This window comes from Aspergillus heteromorphus, assembly GCF_003184545.1.
Source record: "Aspergillus heteromorphus CBS 117.55 chromosome Unknown BO70scaffold_20, whole genome shotgun sequence".
Taxonomy (NCBI): Eukaryota; Fungi; Ascomycota; class Eurotiomycetes; order Eurotiales; family Aspergillaceae; genus Aspergillus; species Aspergillus heteromorphus.
This window is the reverse complement of record NW_020290425.1, coordinates 346,403-366,859: the sequence shown is the minus strand read 5'-3', so window position 1 is coordinate 366,859 and position 20,457 is coordinate 346,403. Positions and strand designations below refer to the sequence as shown.

At 54.5% G+C, this 20,457-nt stretch overlaps 8 protein-coding genes across 8 annotated transcripts; 3 read left to right on the top strand and 5 right to left on the bottom strand.

The window, feature by feature from the left end:
* Positions 1–325: 325 nt before the first annotated feature.
* Positions 326–2,919, bottom strand: BO70DRAFT_430756 (putative MFS transporter). Its single transcript, XM_025548183.1, has 12 exons — positions 2,058–2,919; positions 1,904–2,001; positions 1,781–1,843; positions 1,677–1,729; positions 1,554–1,625; positions 1,391–1,504; positions 1,075–1,342; positions 1,004–1,025; positions 859–956; positions 739–803; positions 641–676; positions 326–589 (listed from the first exon to the last, which is right to left on the bottom strand). Exons 1-12 carry the CDS (start codon positions 2,575–2,577, stop codon positions 373–375), a joined length of 1,626 nt encoding a protein of 541 aa, XP_025397632.1. The 5' UTR covers positions 2,578–2,919; the 3' UTR covers positions 326–372.
* Positions 2,920–3,234: 315 nt separating this feature from the next.
* On the top strand, positions 3,235–5,981 carry BO70DRAFT_363855 (putative alpha-glucosidase). Its single transcript, XM_025543667.1, has 2 exons — positions 3,235–4,954; positions 5,009–5,981. Exons 1-2 carry the CDS (start codon positions 3,334–3,336, stop codon positions 5,929–5,931), a joined length of 2,544 nt encoding a protein of 847 aa, XP_025397631.1. The 5' UTR covers positions 3,235–3,333; the 3' UTR covers positions 5,932–5,981.
* Positions 5,982–6,168: 187 nt separating this feature from the next.
* BO70DRAFT_363852 (mitochondrial 37S ribosomal protein uS2m) lies at positions 6,169–7,947 on the bottom strand. Its single transcript, XM_025543666.1, has 3 exons — positions 7,686–7,947; positions 7,444–7,620; positions 6,169–7,356 (listed from the first exon to the last, which is right to left on the bottom strand). Exons 1-3 carry the CDS (start codon positions 7,714–7,716, stop codon positions 6,329–6,331), a joined length of 1,236 nt encoding a protein of 411 aa, XP_025397630.1. The 5' UTR covers positions 7,717–7,947; the 3' UTR covers positions 6,169–6,328.
* A 1,001-nt stretch (positions 7,948–8,948) lies between these two features.
* Positions 8,949–9,961, bottom strand: hel10 (putative high expression lethality protein Hel10). Its single transcript, XM_025543665.1, has 2 exons — positions 9,590–9,961; positions 8,949–9,528 (listed from the first exon to the last, which is right to left on the bottom strand). Exons 1-2 carry the CDS (start codon positions 9,889–9,891, stop codon positions 9,219–9,221), a joined length of 612 nt encoding a protein of 203 aa, XP_025397629.1. The 5' UTR covers positions 9,892–9,961; the 3' UTR covers positions 8,949–9,218.
* A 2,833-nt stretch (positions 9,962–12,794) lies between these two features.
* BO70DRAFT_372538 (putative 60S ribosome biogenesis protein Rrp14) lies at positions 12,795–15,748 on the top strand (the record flags this gene model as incomplete). Its single annotated transcript, XM_025544856.1, has 6 exons — positions 12,795–13,032; positions 13,109–13,331; positions 13,402–13,498; positions 13,772–13,885; positions 14,033–14,116; positions 14,246–15,748. 6 exons carry the CDS (start codon positions 12,795–12,797, stop codon positions 15,746–15,748), a joined length of 2,259 nt encoding a protein of 752 aa, XP_025397628.1.
* Positions 15,749–17,065: 1,317 nt separating this feature from the next.
* Positions 17,066–18,386, bottom strand: BO70DRAFT_363846 (NuoI/complex I 23 kDa subunit family protein). The gene is made up of 3 exons (XM_025543664.1): positions 18,074–18,386; positions 17,640–17,905; positions 17,066–17,580 (listed from the first exon to the last, which is right to left on the bottom strand). The coding sequence occupies exons 1-3, from the start codon at positions 18,349–18,351 to the stop codon at positions 17,450–17,452; spliced, it is 675 nt and encodes a 224-aa protein (XP_025397627.1). The 5' UTR covers positions 18,352–18,386; the 3' UTR covers positions 17,066–17,449.
* Positions 18,387–18,578: 192 nt separating this feature from the next.
* acpA (acyl carrier protein) lies at positions 18,579–19,990 on the top strand. The gene is made up of 6 exons (XM_025543663.1): positions 18,579–18,929; positions 19,050–19,067; positions 19,157–19,237; positions 19,299–19,347; positions 19,425–19,463; positions 19,528–19,990. Exons 1-6 carry the CDS (start codon positions 18,711–18,713, stop codon positions 19,533–19,535), a joined length of 414 nt encoding a protein of 137 aa, XP_025397626.1. The 5' UTR covers positions 18,579–18,710; the 3' UTR covers positions 19,536–19,990.
* BO70DRAFT_93196 (uncharacterized protein) lies at positions 19,514–20,284 on the bottom strand. The gene has a single exon (XM_025548853.1). It carries the CDS (start codon positions 20,228–20,230, stop codon positions 19,688–19,690), a length of 543 nt encoding a protein of 180 aa, XP_025397625.1. The 5' UTR covers positions 20,231–20,284; the 3' UTR covers positions 19,514–19,687.
* Positions 20,285–20,457: the final 173 nt, after the last annotated feature.

The window sequence follows — 20,457 nt, the reverse complement described above, 5'->3', positions numbered from 1 at the left end:
AAGAGAAGGAGGCGTTTAGCCATGCAGAGGTAGGGAGAGTAAATAGGTGGGGAAAGTATAGGATGGAAGGGGAGGGGAGGAGGAGAAGAGGAGAAGAAGAGGAGAAAGAAGAGGGCGGGGCGAAAGCGCATCGGAGACTCGCCGACTCGGCTACAGGTCGTCGTACCGTCTGGGGTATCATTATCGCGAGGTCTTTCGTACGCTGGTTTATTCTTACCGAAAGTGGAACTACACCCGATGCTGTATAGCTTGTGTTCCAATCGCATATCGCTATTAATTCAACAAACGCTATACAACCACTGCCCAACCCCCCCATCCCTCACATAAACAAATACGCCTCATCTCATCCTATTAAAGCCATACCAGCTCTAGTTAGTAAACATAAACAAAGTCCTCATTCATCCAGTCCGTCAGGTCCTTGAAGGCATTATCCTCGCTCAATGTCTGCGGAGGCGCAGCGTCGGTCTTGTCCACGGGGACAGCACCGACAGCTTGCATCGAGTGGTCGACAATTTTCGCACTCTTGCCCAGTCGGGCTCGCTGCTTCTCATGCTTCGTGTTGAGGAAGAAAAGGTATGCCAGGTTCATCCTAAGGAATGAGTGATTGGTTTGGAATCGAGGCTGTAGGGTTGGGACTTACAGGCAGAGCATGATGAGGAGGCAGAACATTGCCAGGCTGCAGGTATTGTCAGTTAGCATTTTAACAGTGGACTGGAAGAGTTCGCGGTCTGGTCTTACTTGGAGAGCAAGCCACGTCTGTAAAGCGGTGCTTCGTTGGTCGTGTACAAGTTGGAGCCGAGGACCTGTAGACCCTATGTGAGTTTCTCGGGCTGTTCTTAATCCTTGTCGTAGACATACGTTTCCAGCACATTGTCCGACTAGGACAACGCCGTTCACGACCTTCTTCTTCGTCTCGCCGGCCGTGTTTCCGGCAGACCACGAGTATATCAAAGGCGCTGTTGTCTGTCAGCTTGGTGGTTAACGGGGCGTGGCAGGGACATACTGATTCCGGGGTATACGGAGACCTGGATACAAATTAGCGAGGTATGAACATGAAACTTCATCTACACTTACGATATAGTATCCTGCAAGCAAAGCACCATTATGGTGCCCATCGTGGGCAATGCGCAGCAACATCACACAGCCCGCGATAGCAGGCAAGCACAGCAGAGCGATGACCGGCCCCTTCATTTTCAGGGTCGTCGCCAGCCATGCCCCTCCCATTGTTGCGAGGAGTTGGACCGCGCCAAACGGGATGTTGAACAGAATCGTCTGGAACTGGTCGAACCCAAATGATTCGATGATTAGTGAGCCAAAAGTCGAAATGCCGCCGCTGGGGATCCTGTTCTTTGTAAGTCATTCGTTCATTGACTGGTAACACATTTCTTACGAGATCGAAAACATCAAGGCAAACCAGAAGAATGACTTGATGTCAAAACATGCCTCCTTGACGTGGTTCCATTTCCACTCATGCGTCTCAAGCCCTTGCTGGTTCATACGAAGTCTATTCCATTCTAAGCGCCAACACGCCAATCATGCACTATATCGAATACCTTTCAATGGCCAGGAGTTTGTCTTCTTCCTGCAGGAACTTGGCCTGGACCGGCGAATCGGGCATGAAGTACCTGTGGAACCTGTTAGATATGTACGAATCCTGTTACAAGAATATCACTCGCAGAATAGCACCAGAAAAGACAATCGTGATGAGTCCAAAGAATAAGAAGATAATCTAATCCCATGTCAGCTCCATCGAGCATAACTCAGACAGAAGTTACCAGACCTGATAGGGCTCAAGGACCGAAGACTTGATATGACCAAGCCCATAGGTGATAAGACTTCCAAACTGTTCCGAAGATAATACGCCTCAGCAAAGACATTCCCATTTGCACCAACCACAACTCACCATATTCACCACTCCATTCATAGCATACCACGAGCCAAGCCGAACAGGCTGCTCCAGTCGTCGGTACCACATTTGAGTGATTGCAATGAACGCAGGGGCTTGATGCTCGGGGTTCAGTGCCAAGTAATATCCGCATCTGGAGAGAGATACTCACGGATACCAGCCTCAAAGAGACCCAAAACCATCCGACAGACCAACAACCCTCCAAAGCTGTTCGCCGGAGTCATGCATGTCAAGGCAATGCCCCAGCACAGGGTCGTACATGCGAGGAACTTCCCTAGCGGTACTTTAACTAAGATGTAGGCCACAAAGGGCTGTGCAACTAGTTGCACCAGGTACACAACTGCTCCCAGCCAAGAGTATTCCTGCCCGTGGAGATGGGCTTTCTCGACCAGACCGAAGACCGACGCGTATGAAAGGGTTGACTTGTCGAGTTGCTGGAGGAAGTAGATCCCCAGGAGGATAGGGAGCAACCTCAGATCAATTTCTCGAAGGACTCGGGCGTTATTCTCGGCTGTGAGGGTGGTAGATTGTCCTGCATCCGCAATGAGTTCAAGGGCTTTGTCTTGTGGATACTCTGGAGGCTCCGGGTTCTGATGGGGTGCAGCCTCGATAGATTCAATATGCTCATCTTGTGCCCGCTTGCTGTGGTCTGTTTCGTCTTCGTGTGACATCGTTTCCCTTCTGTTGGGCGTCTGCTTCACGCTGTATGTAGATAGCCTCAACGAGACTCAAGCTCAAGCAGCTCTCAAGCGAAGAAGAAGGATACCCGGTCTCAAATGAATCCCTCTTGGCTACATCAGCACTTTTGAAGTAGGACAAAGCCCGAGTCAAGTGAGCAGAATAGAATGCTGGGGGGGGAAGGCCTCCCTTCTCCCTCCGCCCTCCTTTCCCGTCCACGTATACTACTTGCACGGATGGGGAAACCCCGTGGGGAAGAACATCATCGCAACCCCGGACGAAACCGCGAAAAGACCGACGCGGAAGCGAATCACCTCAACTGTGGCTTGTCTGCAGACCACAGCAAGGCTAGCGTCAACGTTGCCATCCATATCGGCAAACCAGGACGGGACAACACGGCACGAGGATGGTCGGACATCATCCGACACAGCATCGTACCCGGGAGTTGGGAGATGATAGACGTTTCAAAGCGTCTAGTTTCGGCTTTCGGTCTTGAAATCCGATACCTGGCAGGATCTCCAGCTCTGTTGGGGGTGGGACCACGAGAATGCGGGGGACGGCCAGGGCTGTCGGACATGAGCCCCGAAGGCCGCGGATACAACAGCATTTCTCCTCACACTAGGTTCCAGAGACCAGACGCAGCTACAATCCCTCAAATAGAGCGTTAAGTCTGGCTGTAGCTTCGTTATTCCCCCATCGTGAAACTCTTACTCTCCCCCCTCACAACCCTGACCACCGAATGAACCACCATGCCTCAGAAGGAATTCTGCCCTAAGAGCTATCAAGAGACTCTGGAAGGCGCTCAGAGCCCCTCTTCCGTACATCTTCGCTCAAGCCCAAAAGACCGATCTTTCGACTTCCTGTTCGAGCCTATCCGCGAGAACCTGTTCAGAGTCACCTTCTCCTCGCAAGATCATCCTCTTCCCCCGTATCCCAGCGTGACCAGGCCGACCACGGACCTGAATGGCGTCGAGGTATCTGCAACAAGCGGTCCCAATCAGAAGACCATCGAAGTAGGCAATGTGACAGCCTCCGTCCAGTGGACCAACACTCCCGTGGTCTCGCTAGCATGGAAGGGCGCACAGGAGCCCTTGTATCGGGATCTGCCGTTGCGATCCTACGTCGCAGACGCAACAGGCATCGCGCACTACACCGAGCACGACCGAGATGCGCTTCACGTCGGGCTGGGGGAGAAGAGAGCCCCGATGGATCTTAGCGGGCGTCATTTCCAACTGTCAGCCACCGACAGCTTCGGGTACGATGTCTACAACACCGATCCCCTGTACAAGCATATTCCGCTCTTGATCAAAGCGACCCCACAAGGATGCGTGGCGATCTTCTCCACCACACACGCCCGAGGAACCTGGTCGGTTGGTTCGGAAATCGACGGCCTTTGGGGCCATTTCAAAGTCTACCGCCAAGACTACGGCGGACTCGAACAGTATCTCATTGTCGGAAAGACCCTCAAGGATGTCGTGAGGGCGTATGCAGAGCTTGTCGGCCTCCCGATCCTCGTGCCCAGATGGGCATACGGATACATCTCGGGCGGGTACAAGTACACCATGATGGACGAGCCGCCGGCTAACCAAGTCCTGATGGAGTTTGCGGACAAGCTGGAAGAGCATGGCATCCCCTGCTCGGCGCACCAGATGAGCTCCGGATACTCGATCGCGGAAACGGAGCCCAAAGTCCGCACTGTCTTCACCTGGAACAAGCATCGCTTCCCAAACCCGGAAGAGTGGACTGCTAAATACCACTCCCGCGGAATTCGCCTTCTCTCGAACATCAAGCCGTTCCTGCTTGCCTCCCACCCTAGTTATCAGAAGCTGATAGAGGGGAACGGGTTCTTCAAGAATCCGGACAACGATGAGCCAGGGTATATGCGCCTGTGGAGTGCGGGAGGCGCAACTGGGGGTGACGGCTGCCATATCGACTTCTCCTCATCCGTTGCATTCAAGTGGTGGTACGATGGCGTCCAAAGCCTGAAACGTGCCGGAGTGGATGCCATGTGGAACGACAACAATGAGTATACGCTCCCAGATGACGATTGGAAACTAGCTCTCGATGACCCGACTGTTTCCGAAGCCACCAAAAAGGATGTCAAAAACTCCGTTGGACTCTGGGGTCGAGCATTGCACACCGAACTCATGGGCAAAGCCTCTCATGACGCTCTTCTCGATCTCGAACCTAATCACAGGCCCTTCGTCCTGACCCGGAGTGCCACCGCAGGCACGATGCGCTACGCTGCCAGCACCTGGAGTGGAGACAATGTCACCAGCTGGGAAGGCATGAAGGGGGCGAACGCTCTGTCCCTCAATGCCGGCATTTCTCTTTTGCAGTGTTGCGGTCACGATATTGGAGGCTTTGAAGGTAAGTCTCAGTCCCACATTGTAATGCACAAACCATGTCTTATGCCTTGTTCAGGACCCCAGCCATCTCCCGAACTGCTTCTCAGATGGATCCAGTTGGGTGTTCACTCCCCTCGATTCGCGATCAACTGCTTCAAGACCTCCCCGGGGAATAGTTCAGTCGGAGAGGTCATCGAACCGTGGATGTACCCCGAAATCACTCCCCTCGTCAGGGACACAATCAAGCGTCGCTACGAGATCCTTCCTTACATATACTCCCTGGGACTGGAGAGCCACCTGACCGCCTCCCCACCCCAACGCTGGGTCGGCTGGGGCTATGAATCCGACCCCGAGGTCTGGACCAAGGCTCTCAAGTCAGGGGATGAGCAATTCTGGTTCGGCGACACCATCCTAGTCGGAGGTGTCTACCAGCCAGGTGTAAATTTTGGCAAGATATATCTCCCTCGGAAGGTGACCGACCAGTTCGATTTCGGGTATGTAAACATGAACGAGCCCTACAACTATCTCAGTTCCGGCCAATGGGTGGAAATTCCGTCTGAATGGAAGAAGAGCATTCCCCTCTTGGCCAGAATCGGTGGTGCTATCCCCGTCGGGAAGTCGGTCCATACCAGGGTGCCTGACGATGAGACTCCAGCGTCGGTAGGTGTGAAGGAAATCGACGACTATAGAGGTGTTGAGATTTTCCCGCCTAGGGGCGACTCTCATGGACGGGTCTTCACCACCACTTGGTTCGAGGATGATGGAATCTCGCTTGAACCGAGCATATCTGGGTACAAGCTCAGCTATAGCTCCACGACAGAGAAGGTCGTTGTTGGCTTTACCCGAGATGAGAAATCCGGGTTTGTTCCCGCGTGGAAAGAGCTGGATCTCATCCTGCATAATGGTGATGAGAGACGGGTTGTTTCTGATACTGGAAAGACGGTGGAGTACAAGGGGAAGGATGCCAGGGGACGTGTGGTGTACACCCTGAAGAACTAGATAGGAGGATTCCTGTATGCTCGTCAGCATTGGATGTTGGTATTCGGAAACAGATAGAAACGTCACTGCGTCTTGAAGACCATTTTGCCAATCAGAAATGCTTTTGTGGACATGTGTCATTGATTGACTCCTTCTCAATGGAGACTGAAGGCATTTTGTAGTCAGAATGCCAGATCGTGGCAGATCTAGAGTGCCACTTTCGTCAAATCCTGCTCATTGGCGAACCCAACCGTTGAAGGAGAAAGAAACGGGAGATCAATTCGAAGTATTTGTTGATACATGAGATAACACCAGAGAAAAACAAAAATTTACAGTGTCCTATACAATACAATCCCAGTAGAAAGCTCACATGAAGACAGACTGATATCAATAAAAACAATCGGCAAGGCTCCGCTCTCTATTGCTGCTTTTTAGGCGAATCAGTGCCACGCTCTGCGATAGTAGGCTCCGCATTGGCAGCCTCCGCACTGGCAGCCTCTGTACCGGCAGCCTCCGCACTGGCAAGTTCCACACTAGAAAGCTCTGCACTGGCAGCCTCAGCACTGACAGCCTCCGTCCTAGCAGGCTCTACAGCGGAAGGCGCAGCACTGGCAGCTTCGACAGGCTGTCCATCCGAAACATTCATAAGTGGGAGGTGAGCAGGGGAGGGCTTAGCAACGTTCTCAGTGGACACCAAGGGTGCCATCCGCTCGTAGGTGAGGTTTCCTTTCTGGGCCTCTTCCAATCTTCTTTTCTGGCCCGCCTGTCCAGCCCTTCCGAGGACACCGGCAATCAGGCCCACGGCGCGCAAACTGTCATCATTCGAAGGGATGGGGTACGTGACGGAGGTAGGGTTGGCGTCGGTGTCGATGACACCAATGGTCGGGACGTTGTTCAGACCACACTCGTGCAACAGGACCTCGTTCTCAAGGGGGTTCAAGCAAACGACCAGGTCGGGCTTGAGAGCCGGGTATTCCTCCACCTCATTCTCCCACATGTGGACCTGTTCATCGAATGGGTTCACAAGCTTCTTCTCACAATGGCCCAGGATCTGCTGCCCGTTGGTCAAGCTACCGGGGATCCATCGCTCAAAGAGGTGATACGCTCCAGCCAGCTCGGCGGCCCGGACCACGGTCCGCTTCTGTCCCTTTCTTGTGCCCACAAAGAGAACCAAGCCGCCCCGGGCCGAAACCTCTTCCACAACCTTAGCTGCACGTCGCAGGTGAGCGGCTGTCAGGTCAAGGGAGAGGATGTGGATGCCGTCTCTGACACCATAGATGTAGCGGGAGTTCTGGGGGTTCCAGCGGGAGGTCGAGTGGCCGAGGTGTGTTTGGCACGCGAGGAGCAATTCGAGGGTCACCTCGGAGGGTTTGGGAGGGGATCTGATGATGCTCTCTGGGCGATAGGCACCGGACACTTTACTTCCGAAGCTGTGGAAAACGTGCTCTGGATGAATGGGTGAAGGGATCAGTTTTCCGTTCCGCCCGCGCCAGGCTCATCAACAACACTGCAGGAGGGAGGCACAGCACTCACTGTTCTGCACTTTCTGCTGATAGGCCTCCACCTCGGTAGCGGAGAATCCCGACGAAGTTCCTGGTTCGACAGGGGAGGGTCGCACTGGGGTCTTGACAGCCGTCTCGACAGTCGTCTCGGTGGACGAGAACCGGGACAAAATGCGCGACTGACGGGGCAGAGCACGAAGCTGGCGGGCTGGCAGGGAAGTCCATTAGCTTTCCGCTGGCATCTCTACCATCCCAATGCCGCAAGCAGCTTACCTTGCCGCAGACATAGTTGTCGGACAATCATCTTGGCGTGTGCTGGCGGGGAGTCTGGTCTAGAGCAACCAGTTCAAGGGAATCTTCCGCTCGAACTTTTGATGTCGGCCTTGGCGCCGTCGGTGCCTGGGGCTGCCACATGATGGCGCTAACCCGTTTGGGGTGTCTTGTCTCCAGCGTCCCCGGCCTGAATCGGATGCCGGGGCAAAACTTACATAATCTGAACAAGCCTCAGCACAACAACCAGACATACAAAGTCGTCCAGACCTCTCAAGTCCCGGACAACCACCATAATGTAACCAGGAGAAGCCAAGCCTCCCCTCCCAAAAGGCAGCCGCCACACATCAAATGCCACAATAGAATCTTCTCGGCCCCGGGTAAGGCAACCAATCGACTCCGGCACCCCGCCCAGGAATATCCTCGTCAACACCATTCGAGTCACCTGTCCCCGTCCGACATGCGAATGATTCTTTTCCGCGCAATCCCGACTCCATCCGACTGGGCATGGGCTCTTCGAAGCGTGAACGAGGTTTCGGCCGGTGTTGCTCGGGTTACCTGCTTACCTACTATGCCCAGGTGGGTGGGGAGTATATCTACTTTGCCCAAGGACTCGATACTATGTACGGAGAGATAGGTAGACAGTCTAGGCCGAGGAGGAGAACGCAACGAATGCATGGCTTGTGATACTTGCTTGGGAAACACGATATTTTTGCATTCCTGATTGCTTTGTATGCTCTGTGCTGTGCGGGGAGAGGCATTTCCCCCGGAATTTTACTAGTACGGAGTGGTCACTCACAGTTACTGACTAGGGAGGTGGTAGGTCCATTGGGGATAGAATACGATCGAGTAGTGGGAATCATAAGTAGTAATGGAAAGGGAATAATAGTATGATCTGATGGGCTCGGCAAATGCAACCCGGAACAAAGCAAGCGATATTTTCCGTCCGGAGGCATGAAACCCTGAGGTGGGGTTGGGTTGGGCCATCGTACTTCCCCCTCTCCCCTCCCCGCCACCTGAAGCCCCTCATTGACGATCAAATCTCAGGGTAGAACTCAAAAGCAGAGGGAAATGGAAGGAGAACCGGGAACGACCGGTCGATCATCGTAGAAACAGGCTTTCGATCATAATCCCCGTGTATAGATGGACAGACATGGCAGTAGTTAGTTACCGTGGGGTTAGATTATCTCTTACGCATCACTACTATATTCTACGACAACCATATATATGAAGCCAAAAACTGAATGATTCTTCGTAGCGTAACCACTGACGAGCTATGTATGGATACTGGAATACAGTCCAGCGTCGGTATCAAGTTCAAGTTTCACCACCCCATGGGACATGGTAGTAACATCGGGGATGCGAAATGACAGGCAATCTTAAATATCTCAAGAGGCACGAAACAATTAATTCTTCCAAACCCGGCCGGCCGAACGACACAAAATCGAAAAATTCATTCACAAGGGAATTCGTAATAAAAGAAAAGAGGTAAAAATGGACAAAGGAAGCGAGAACATCGGCAAAGGAATGACCCGTCTATCGCTTAAAGAAGCCGCCAAGCTGGTCCATCATGCTGCCACCGCCGTGGTGAGAGCCGGGAGGGCCCCCCTGAGGGGGGTAACCGCCGTAGCCACCCTGGCTCTGGTAGTCCTGGGCCTCGTCCTTGTGCCTGTGCTTCTTGATGGCATCTTCGGCGATGCTGCCCATGATGGCTCCACCGATGGTTCCGAGGAATCCGTGATCGGCCTTGTGACCGGCGAATCCACCCGCCAGACCACCGGCCAGTGCACCACCGAGTCCACGCTCGCCGTCCTGAGCCTCGCCGGGGGCGCCCTGCTGAGAGTATCTAGGAAAAGTTAGTTTGGGTGCGTTGGAGAGAGGGAGTGTGGAAAGAAGGGGAAACATACTCGCCACGCTGGTCCTGACCGTACTGGTGCTGACCCTGCTGCTGCTGGTGCTGCTGACCGTACTGGCCCTCGCCGTACTGGGACTGCTGGCCACCACCGCCGTAGTAGTCGCTAGCGCTGCCGCCGCCGCTCTGGTTGTACTGCTGCTCGTGTCCCTGCTGCTGGCCGTATCCCTGCTGGCCGTAGCCCTGCTGGCCGTAGCCTTGCTGAGAGGGGTAGCCTCCCTGCTGCTGGTACTGCTGGTTGTGGCCTTGGCCTTGGCCGTAGTAGCCCTGGTTGTTGTAGCCGTCGTATCCGGACATGGTGTTGGATGTGGATGTGGTGGTGGAGGTGGTTATGGATGTGGTTGTTTGGGTTGGAGGTAGGTAGGTTGGTTGGTTGGTTGGTGGTGGGAAGGGAAGATGTGGGTTGGGTATGATGATGGATGTCAGATGCAACGAGGGGCTCCTGGGCCTTTTATAGTTGAGATGTTTGGCCACTGGATAAGGTGATCTGGCACTGCAGGGCTGAGCAGGCGCAGTGCTCACTCGCCGAGAGGACAAGCCCCACCAAGATTCACCTCCAGGAAGCCACGCCAAGACTCAACCTGGATTCACCTGGGAAACACGGGTCAACAATACGGTATTCAGTCACCGGACGGTCATCGACCGTGGCTGAGCTGTACCTCTGGTCCCAGGAGGGCGTTTGCAGTACAGTGTCAGAGACTGTGGCTGTTGCGAGGCTCATCCCGTCCACAGTACACACAGTAGTAGTTACACAATATTACACAGTGACTCCCACCCCCGCTACCATGCAGCGCGGGGTGGCTGTGCCATGTGTTCATCACGGGCGCAAGGCGGCTGTTGATCTCTCTGTATGTAATAATCCTCTGGGAGAGTCTGCTGTACATACGTCGTACATAGTACGGAGTACATGCCCCGCCAACCTGGGGATCAGGCGGTGGCAAATCCTGGGGTGTAGTGCTACTTTCCTCAGACAAAAGTACCGAGTACACCATGGCTTCATACCTATCTATGCCTGCAGCCATTATTTCCTCAATCCCCTTGCTGGTATCAAGCATGTATGATGGCAAAGAAGCAATCCCGCCCTCGGAGATAGCGGGATACGTCGGTGACGTTACCACGGTATAAAAATACTTCATACCGAGATCATTGTGGCGCCCCCGCCCACAGCCTCGCAGTGGCTTAGCCACAGCAAGTGCGCGCAAAAGATGGTGAATAATACTTAGTACTATCTTCTCTGTGCGGCGTAATAATGGCTGTGCGAATCTGCTGCCACTACTACTTCTAATGGCGTGATGTCAATACCGCACAATACAAATGAGCGGAAGGATCTATTCCGCCCGTTGCCCGTTCAGCCTGATCCATGTATCCTGTCATGTAGTAGCAGTGACTGCTGAGTTGACCATTTCAATTTCCGGATCATCGGATCCGCCCTTCCCTCCGTCGTCTCCGAACCAACCTCCGTGCTTGCCGGCCTCGGTCTCTTTCTCCGTATTTTTAAGTCTTTCCCGCTTGGGGTCCAAAACCGCCCGGCATAAGCAGGCAGACACGTTCCAATGAAAAGCGGACGTACGGTTTCCTCGCCCACTAGCGGTACTGGTAGTGCAAATTTACTCTTCCATATACGTAACCGAGCGCTGCGAACACGTACTACTGTGTACCAACAGTGGAGGGGAAATTGCCCAGAATGAATGCTGAGTGGACCATTGCTGGACCGGTTCCAGTCCGTTCACTGGATTTCATATCTTGGACCCTTGGCTTTTGGGGGTTTTGGGCTGGGCTCGGGCTCGAGAGATGGGGCAGGGGGCACTGGCAGAGGGGGGATGTTGATCAGATACGAGCTGAGATGCGTGCGCAATGTATACCTAATTAAGTACTACTGAAGTACGGAGTACTCCGTACTATCTACATAGCCTCATCGAAGGATTTTCTAGAATCTCGGAGGCTCGTCTCCGAGTTTAGTCCAGGGCACTAGATACTTCGTATGCAGTGCAGTCGTTTTCGGCTATCTCGGGCTGGCATCGGGCACACCGACCGACCGACCAGAAGGCACCAACCACAGTACTGTGAACGGTGTAAGGACACATAACCAAAAACGAGGGATCTGTCATCGGACACTCGAAAATGCGAAAGTCGACTGACTGACTGACTGGCTATTTTGTCGGATGACCCAGCCACGCATGTGCTATGATGTTGGACCGATATCATTGTGGTCATTCGATGATGTATGCTGGTCTGGTGGTACTAGTAGTAGTTATATATGTTCGCGGGGGTATAAAACCGGTCCGATCGCCCACCGCACACCACCGTGCATGCTCCGCAGGAACGAACAAGAACAAGCCTTTTCCCATCGCAGGCTTAGTATGTACTCGACCCTGCACAGGGCATCGAAGCCGTGCAACTGCAACAACCGGATGTCTCCCTCAAGAATGGGCACGATGTAAGGAGCCATGCAACCCAGGTTACACACTGCCGGGAACCGTTTCAGAACTTTATACTATGTAGAGATAGCAGGAGACACGCAGCATACGAACTTTAGCCCACCGTCCGTCCGCGAGAAAGAACGGATCCCCCGCCCTAATCCCAAGGTCCTCACCAGAAACCCGACCAGAAGGCACAGGCACAGGCAGGCACAACAAACACCCGACCTCGACGATCATCTGACTCTCTCCCTCTCTCTTTCCCCTCCAAAGTGCGACCTATCCAGATCCATTGGCCCGGTTTAAGGTTACACTCTGCCTATTCCTCAGCTGGTGGATGTGGATGATAGTCCGCCTGACCGACAGACAGGCTGGTGTGTGTTCCAGTTCCACTTCGCATCCAGCACTCCAGATCTCCGGACGCGCAGGCGACCAGGGAAATTCGCTCATAGTGGGCACGCATCTCTGCCGCCTGTTGGGCTGGCGCATGGGACTTGGGAATGGACATGGGATATGTCATGCCGATGATCGACTCCTGCTCCACGTAGTGATCTCCCGTGCAACCGAAATCTGAGACTTGTAGAAGGCAACCCAAAGACTAAGTAAGCTACGAGCGAGCGAAATAGGATAGATACTACTTAATAAGTAGATATGCCGACTTTGACAGAATGGAGCAGGAGCTAAGGACGGACGTCTTTGTCTGTCCCCTCGAGGCTTGGGCCTTTGTCCACCGCACTTTCACTCTAAAATGAAATACGAGGACGTGTGGGTTTTCTGATCGCCATGCCATCGCTACTTTTCTTCCTGTGTCTCCTGTTTTTCAGTCTCCCACAGGCTTTCGCAGCTGCCATCCCGGGCCGCCCTACGGTCTACCTCATCCGTCATGGCGAGAAGCCCCCGGATCCCGAGGACAGCGGGTTGAACGCCGACGGCTTCAAGCGCGCAGAGTGTCTCCGAGAAGTCTTCGGTGCGACCTCGCCCTATGATATCGCCCATGTGATGGCCCCCAAGATCAATTCGCGTGAGTTATCCCACCCTGTCTGTCCTCCACGCGGCCGGCCAGCCAGCTGACCCTTGGCTCTTTCTGTGGGCTTCAGTGGGCCAGCATCGACGGCCCTATGAGACTGTACTCCCCGTCGCAACAGATCTCAATCTCCCGGTTGATACGTCCTGCAAGCGAAACCGGGCCGAATGCGTGGCGAAACGGATAAGAGAGTTCAAGGGACCCGGGAATATTCTGATTTCCTGGCGACATGGCAAGATGAGGGAGATTGCCCAGGCCTTGGGCTACGAGGACCCCCCCGCCTACCCTGATGAGCGGTGAGTTGGAGTGGAAAAGCCATGGTGTGGGTTTACTTGGGGCTGATACTGATGGCCGTGTCATGTTTAGGTTCGACCTGGTTTGGACCATCCCGTTTCCTTATGATAATATCACCAGTATCCGAAGCGAACGATGCCCGGGGTTGGATGTGCCGCATGCGATGAAGGTCCAGGAGTGATCAAGCCGGTCTGGTCACTAATGGAGGGGGAGATGGGAACTGGATGCATAGCGTAGACTGGCTATTTGTAACTTTGTGTCATTGCTGGATGCGTTCATGCTTGGTTGGTTATCATTATTGTTAGGAGAGGATGTATCTACTATGACGAGTGGTAGTTAGTTAGAGAATGGAGTATGACTAACTAGTTATGTTCTGTGTACTGTATAAGTGACGGAAGCCGGCGCTACAATGCCCCGGGGGCGGGCGGTGAGCGCCAGACAGCCGAGCGGAGAACGTGAGCGCCAAGATTTCAAGTCGCCCACCCAATTTTTTCGAGGTATCGCGGCTTTTGCTACTTTGCCCGAGCGTTGCCCCCAAATATCCTTCAACCTCCAGGTACGGCACTCGTACTGCGGATCTAAAACTCCGGACGGCTCGCGGTGACTTCGTTTCTTGCAGGATGGATGATATTGAGGTGTGTGGTTCCGTGAATTTGCTCCAAGCCCGATCACGAAATTGACGGCCTCTTTTTTTCTTCTTCAGGAACGGCTGCGAAGCCACGCTCAGGCCTTCGATGGTCTGCTGTCGCTGATCCCGGCAAAGCACTACTACGGCGAGGATGGCAGTGTATGTGATTTCTCCTGTTTGATCCCGTGCAAAAAAAAATAAATAAAAAAACCCCTCCGTCCCTCCTTTCTCCCTTCTCCCATGTTGGTGATGCGCCTTGGGCATAACTGACCGCAAATCCTGCCATAGGAGCAATGGAAGCGGAAGAAGCAGACCAAGGAACAGGCTAGAGAGGCCAAGCGGGCGAAGCTGGACCCCGAGTCGGCCAAGTCGGCCAAGGACGTGATGGACGAGAACGCACGGAAACGCAAACGCGACGAAGAGCGCAAGGAGGGTGACGACTCGTCCGACGGCGACCTCGGCTCGGAGATGCCCAAGGAAGGTCTGAAGAGAGGCGACGCAAAGGCCAAGAAGCAGAAGCAGGGTGAAAACTCGGCAAATGCGGATGGCACCCCCGCCAAGTTGAACGAGGAGGCAGAGGCGCGCAAGAAGCTGAAGGAAGACAAGAAGGCACAGAAGAAGGCCGCCCAAAAAGAGAGGAAGAAGGCCAAGGACGCCGCTAAAAAGGCCCAGGTGGTAGAGCTACCAGCGACCGAGACCGAGACCAAGACCCCTGCGGCCGAAGCCGTACAAAAATCCGAGTCTGCCCCCGCCGGCGGCAAGTCTAAAAAACAAGAAGAAGAAGAGGAGGCCGACAGTGACAATGAAAGCGCTGAGGGTGTTCCTGCCGAGGAGCTCTCTCTCGAGTTCAATGCTGAACAAGACGAACAGCCGTCTGCGTCGAGCTCCAACTCCCCTGCCTCGAATCCCCAATCCGGCAGCTCTTCCATATCCTCCATTGTCCCTCCCACCGATGCCTCCAAGACCTCGACCTCCGAACCTAAGCCCCTCAAGCCCACCCCCGATCAACTAAAAGAGCGCCTACAGAAGCGCCTCGACGAGCTCCGCGCCGCTCGTCAAGCCGACGGACTGAACGGCCGGCCCGCCCGCAACCGCCAAGAGTTGATCGAAGCCCGCCGACAAAAAGCGGAGCAACGCAAGGCGCACAAGAAGCTGCTGCGCCAGAAAGCCAAGGAGGAGGAAGAGCAGCGGGAGGACGAAGCCATGGCCCGGCGCTTCTCTCCGGGCGGTTCCGGGTCTCTCCTTGCCTCTCCGCGCTCCCCGGCTGAGTCGGTCAGCTCCAACAACAACTACGCCTTTGGCCGGGTCGTCTTCGGTGATGGCCAGCAGGCCGACCCCACCCTCTCCAGCACCCGCGAGCAACCCAAGCACCGCCAAGGGACTCACGACCCCGCCGCGGCTCTCAAGGCGGTCGAAGCCAAGAAGGCCAAACTGGCCGCCATGGACGAGGAAAAGCGGGCAGACATCGAGGAGAAGGACATGTGGCTGAACGCGAAGAAGCGGGCACACGGTGAGCGGATCCGGGATGACACCTCCCTGCTGAAGAAGGCGCTCAAGCGCAAGGAAACGGCCAAGAAGAAGTCGGAGCGCGAATGGAAGGAGCGTCTCGAGGCCGTCAAGAAGGGCCAGCACATGAAGCAGCAGCGCCGCGAGGACAACCTCCGGAAGCGCCGCGATGAGAAGGGCGGCAACAAGGGCAACAAGAAGAAGCCCGCGGGCGGAGCCAAGAAGAAGTCTCGTCCGGGCTTCGAAGGCAGCTTCAAGTCCAAGTCCGGTGGTGGCAAGAAATAAATTCCCACCGATTGATTGCCTTTGGTAACCCACCACACTATCTGTAATAACAAGCAGCAACAACCGCGGAACTGTGTGTACATAGGCTGCATGCATGCATACACCAAAGAATGAGCCGGACCGGGAGGAGCCTTGCAAATAAAAACAAAAAAACAAAAAAGACCACCACATAAAAGGGGGAATTGATTGATTGATCATATTGCAGCAGTGCTATTGAGCAGGGGCTCGAGACAAAAAAAAGTTGAGGGGTGCGGGCATTGGAGATCTGGTGTTTGGGGAGTTTACAGTTTACTCTGGAGGTTCTCTTTTTTCCATTTTGTGCATATATCCGAATCTCACGAAGCATCTTGTCTTTGTTTTCGCTGTCTTGCTGTCTTGCTTGCTTGCTTTCTTTGCGTCTTTCTTTCCCTTCTCTGTCCGTGGGCTGAGCCTGATAACTTTTACTACTACACTTCGTATGGACTTTCTTTTCCTCCTAGGTACTACACTTGAACCACTCAAGTGTCCATCTACTAGTTCGATACGGAGTAGTAAATACAGACTGTTCATACATGCCCTTGCCCATGACCTTGCTTGATAGACAATACTGTCTCCTACAATTTTTTTTAACATAACATAAACCCCTCTAACAAACATCCAGTGTGACTGATTGCCTAGATATCGGACTAGTATACCATATCACCTGGCTAGCCTACGCAACAAAACCTACCTACCTTAGTTAATGGTGGTAAATTATACCCTTGTTCGCATAAAATTTCACCATTGCCCGCTCCGATGATATCCCTACCTAGTACCCTAACTCTTGCCACCTCCTCCGTCAATATCGGTCAATTCTACAGCCTTTCCAAGTTCCATATCCCCCAAGCAACTGCTTGAACAACCTCACAAAATGCCATGATAATAATCACTAACTGACTGCCTCCCCTAAATTTCTCATACCAGCCAGCATTCCTCGAACACTCGACGGCGGCTACGATGGGTTTGATGAGGCCAGGTTTGGGGTAATTAGGTGCCGGGAGAAAGAAGGGTGGGTCGGATAGATGAGTCAAGAAATGTGTATTGTCATTTGGGAGAACATGTCCGGCATTGGTAGGACCTTGCTCATACTTGCTTATATTTGCAAATGACTTGTAGCTATCAGAAACTGCCTAGCAGGCTCACGAGTCTTGGCTCTCTACCATAGCCCTTAACAGGCCTAATATCATAATCTGGGATAGTGCCAAACAGGGAGCTAAAGTATAACCATGTGCAAACTATCTCACTCTCTATCTGGGTAGTATCAGCCAGCCAATGCAAGATCTACGCATTGCACCACCAACAAAGGAAAAATTCTTTGATTGGATTCCTAGACAAACAAAAGTGAAAAGAAAATAAATAGAGGCAATGAGACATGCAGGATTTCCTTCAATATCAAAGACAAAACCAGAGCCGGAGTCCCGGCGACGGAGGAATTCCGGCGGGCCCGACTAGTACAGGAGGTAGGTAATCAGGGGGGGACGGAGAGGGTGGGTGTGAGTTATGTACAGAGTGGGTGGGAATCGAACAGGGCTTGGCCACACACGCCAAACCCTCCAGCTTCTAACCAGGAAGATTGGTCTTCCGATATCATGTTTATCTCGCATCGCTTTTTCTGAGCGGTAAGAAGGACCGGCCTGGAACGACCGGGGCGGATGGGCATCCACAGACCGGCTCGGATAGAGCTTAACGGTAAGGAGCATCGGCTCTGATAGCAGCAGCAATCTCGGGCTCCCACTTGTCACCGTTAGCAAGGAGCTTCTCCTTGTTGTACAGCAGCTCTTCACGGGTCTCCGTGGCGTATTCGGCGTTGGAAGCTACGCGAAGATCGGTCAGTTACGGTTCATGGCCCACTCAATGCGGCGGGTGCACTCACTCTCGACAATGGCATCGACGGGGCAGCTCTCCTGGCAGTATCCGCAGTAGATGCACTTCGTCATGTCGATATCGTAACGCGTCGTCCGACGGCTGCCGTCCACACGCTCCTCCGCCTCGATGGTGATGGCCTGGGCCGGGCAGATGGCCTCGCACAGCTTGCAGGCGATACAGCGCTCCTCACCGGTAGGGTAGCGACGCAGGGCATGCTCGCCACGGAAACGGGGAGAGATAGGACCCTTCTCGAAGGGGTAGAAGATGGTGTAACTAGGCAAATCTCCCATCAGCCAACCATCCCATTGCGACGTGAGAACCCCTCCGGAGGGGGCAATGCTCCATTGCCATTGATGTGAACCGGGTGCCAGTGGGTGGCATCCGACGATAAGGTGCCACGACACGGACCGGCCCAGTTGACGAGGGGCGAGGGCGACTTACGGAGGTCTGAAGAACTGCTCCAGCACGACGTACATGCCGCGGAACAGCTCGGCCATGAGGAAGTACTTGCTGGCCTTGTCCAGGGAGGACTCGGAGCCCTCATCCCACTTCTTCGGAGGGGGGAGACGGAAGCCCGGTTGGGGGGGGCCAGCCGGCGTAGCTGCCCGGCTCACCGAGGAAGAGAAGTTTGCGATGGAACCCAGAGGCGAGGGGCGGAGAGGGAAGGCAGTGGGCCGGGAGTAGGCGAGGAGCCGGGCGACGGACTTGGTGGAAGCCATCGCGGAAGTCGGGGGCAGCGAGAGAGCGCGGGGGGAGGGGGGGGGGAGGGGAGAGCAATTGGAGGTGCTTTGCAGGCGATGCGAACCTCAGTCGAGGCGAAGGCGAAGACGAAGTTCTGCTGGGGCCGGCGGCTGCTTAGCTCATGGCTTTCTGCCGCCCGCTGATTGGCCCGCCGCAGGATTTTGCTTCCCCCGAGCCGCAACAGAAACCATCCATCATCGCTTCCGTTCATCCCATCCACTCGACTTTATCACCACCACCACCTCCTCCTCCTCGCTCTTCTCCACCACCACCCACCTCCCCTCCCTCTTTCCTCACTCTTCATCTCAGGCCCCCGTGTCGTCCGCCTCTTCTCACCATGTTCCGCTCCGCCATCGTCCGCTCCCTCAGGGCCTCCGTCCCTCGTGCCGTCAAGACCCCGGCTCCCTTCCAGATCCGTAGCTCTGCTGTCGCTCGCCCGGCTCAATTCGCCCCTCGCTTCGCCTACCAGGGTATCAGACTCTACTCCGCTCCTGCCGGTCTCAACAAGGATGAGGTTGAGGGTCGGATAGTCAACCTCCTGAAGAACTTTGACAAGGTGCGTCCGATCGCATCCGGACTTCCGCGAGAACGCGAGGCGAGGAATGCATCCGAGGAATTGCCCTCCTCGATTTCCCTGCAACTGTCGCCATGACTGACATGTTTGATTCCTCTACAGGTCTCCGATGCTAGCAAGGTTAGTTGATCGCAGATGGCGGCCGGACGCTCTGGCTCGGCATTTCCCTCGGATCAAGCATGATTATCTAAACGCTCTTCCACCCACAGATCAACGCTGCTTCTCACTTCGCCAACGACCTCGGCCTGGACAGCCTGGACACCGTTGAGGTCGTCATGGCCATCGAGGAGGTATGGACACCGCCCTGTCTGGCTTTGGGATGTCGCGATTCTGACATGGACACCCCTACAGGAATTTAGCATTGAGATCCCCGACAAGGATGCCGACTCCATCCTCAGTGGTAAGTGGATGAGCCCATGCCAATAAAATATACTGGATCTTACCGGGAGCCATATGCTGATTGCCCTTTTGCTACAGTTGACAAGGCTGTTGAGTACATCCTCGGCCAGCCCGACGGTAAGCTGCCTCTCCGGCGCGAAGAAGTCTTGTTTCTGGACCTTCTGTACTGACTCCCACCCAGCTCACTAAATTATGGACGTAATGCGAGGATGCGGGGTCGGATGGAGGCTTAGAATAGAACGGAAAGGGAATGCTGGCGTGCAACTACACGGGGCTCGCCACGGCGGAGGAACCGGGCGTCGGTGACGCTACTCTGTTTGCTGATACATGCCTCTGCTCTTTCATTCTATTATATCGTGTATATCATCTTGAATGCAGATTTGACTGATTTTGGCCGACTGTTGTTGCGTAACCTGCGTCACCTGCGGCACTCTGTGTCTGTGTCCGATAGAGGGGGAGCAGACGTCAAGATAGAGGCTGGGGTTGTCGCGCTGGGCATGCCCGCCACCGTGGTAGCTCCGATGGTCGCCAGCCAGGCCTGGAATCGCATGCGGTGTTCCTGTCGGGATGAATCTGATATGCGCTGCCGTGGATGACGTGGAGGCCGCCGATTCGGGCGGGAGGGGAGGCAGGAGATCCTGGTCTGCCGTTGCATTGGAACCGATATCGATGGCAGGGGGGAAGTCCCTTGCAATTGAATCGCAAAGAATGGAAATGGATGGGGGAAAGTAAGTCGAAACACGCAGGGCCGTGCCTGGGATGGAGCATGTGGGTGAAGAGGGTCCTGTAGTTGTCTGGGACGCGCGGGCTGGGCTGGGCTGGGCTGGGAGCCTGGGGCCGTCACCGGAGATGTTACAGGCGGGCAAGGCAGGCAGGCACACCATAGGAAGGCAGGACGAAGAAGCGCCAGATAGCCTTAGTTTCAGTGGTTAGTACGTAGCAGTTAGTGAGCTAGCGACCGCATCAATATTATTCTCCTCGCTGTCTCCCTCTCACTGCTGTCAACCACCACCATTCTCCTCCCCTTCCTTCCTCCCCACCCGCCGTGTCATTGGCGTCTTTGTCTCGCCTCGGACTAACTGTCCATCCTCTGCCCGCCCGTCTCTCCCTC

Excerpts from the sequence above, each read along its gene's own strand:
- BO70DRAFT_430756 (XM_025548183.1), bottom strand. The coding sequence starts at position 2,577 with ATGTCACACGAAGACGAAACAGACCACAGCAAGCGGGCACAAGATGAG. Across the intron at positions 2,002-2,057 it reads TCTCTTTGAGGCTGGTATCC|CCCCTGCGTTCATTGCAATC; the intron begins GTGAGTATCTCT and ends CCGAGCATCAAG. Across the intron at positions 1,626-1,676 it reads GTCTTTTCTGGTGCTATTCT|GTACTTCATGCCCGATTCGC; the intron begins GCGAGTGATATT and ends CAGGTTCCACAG.
- BO70DRAFT_363852 (XM_025543666.1), bottom strand. The coding sequence starts at position 7,716 with ATGATTGTCCGACAACTATGTCTGCGGCAAG. Across the intron at positions 7,621-7,685 it reads ACAACTATGTCTGCGGCAAG|CCCGCCAGCTTCGTGCTCTG; the intron begins GTAAGCTGCTTG and ends CTTCCCTGCCAG. Across the intron at positions 7,357-7,443 it reads TCAGCAGAAAGTGCAGAACA|AGCACGTTTTCCACAGCTTC; the intron begins GTGAGTGCTGTG and ends CCATTCATCCAG.
- hel10 (XM_025543665.1), bottom strand. The coding sequence starts at position 9,891 with ATGTCCGGATACGACGGCTACAACAACCAGGGCTACTACGGCCAAGGC. Across the intron at positions 9,529-9,589 it reads GGTCAGGACCAGCGTGGCGA|ATACTCTCAGCAGGGCGCCC; the intron begins GTATGTTTCCCC and ends AACTTTTCCTAG.
- BO70DRAFT_363855 (XM_025543667.1), top strand. The coding sequence starts at position 3,334 with ATGCCTCAGAAGGAATTCTGCCCTAAGAGCTATCAAGAGACTCTGGAA. Across the intron at positions 4,955-5,008 it reads CGATATTGGAGGCTTTGAAG|GACCCCAGCCATCTCCCGAA; the intron begins GTAAGTCTCAGT and ends TGCCTTGTTCAG.
- BO70DRAFT_363846 (XM_025543664.1), bottom strand. The coding sequence starts at position 18,351 with ATGGCTTCCACCAAGTCCGTCGCCCGGCTCCTCGCCTACTCCCGGCCC. Across the intron at positions 17,906-18,073 it reads GAGCAGTTCTTCAGACCTCC|TTACACCATCTTCTACCCCT; the intron begins GTAAGTCGCCCT and ends AGATTTGCCTAG. Across the intron at positions 17,581-17,639 it reads CGTCGATGCCATTGTCGAGA|CTTCCAACGCCGAATACGCC; the intron begins GTGAGTGCACCC and ends ATCTTCGCGTAG.
- BO70DRAFT_93196 (XM_025548853.1), bottom strand. The coding sequence starts at position 20,230 with ATGGTGTGCCTGCCTGCCTTGCCCGCCTGTAACATCTCCGGTGACGGC.
- acpA (XM_025543663.1), top strand. The coding sequence starts at position 18,711 with ATGTTCCGCTCCGCCATCGTCCGCTCCCTCAGGGCCTCCGTCCCTCGT. Across the intron at positions 19,238-19,298 it reads TCGTCATGGCCATCGAGGAG|GAATTTAGCATTGAGATCCC; the intron begins GTATGGACACCG and ends ACACCCCTACAG. Across the intron at positions 19,348-19,424 it reads TGCCGACTCCATCCTCAGTG|TTGACAAGGCTGTTGAGTAC; the intron begins GTAAGTGGATGA and ends CTTTTGCTACAG.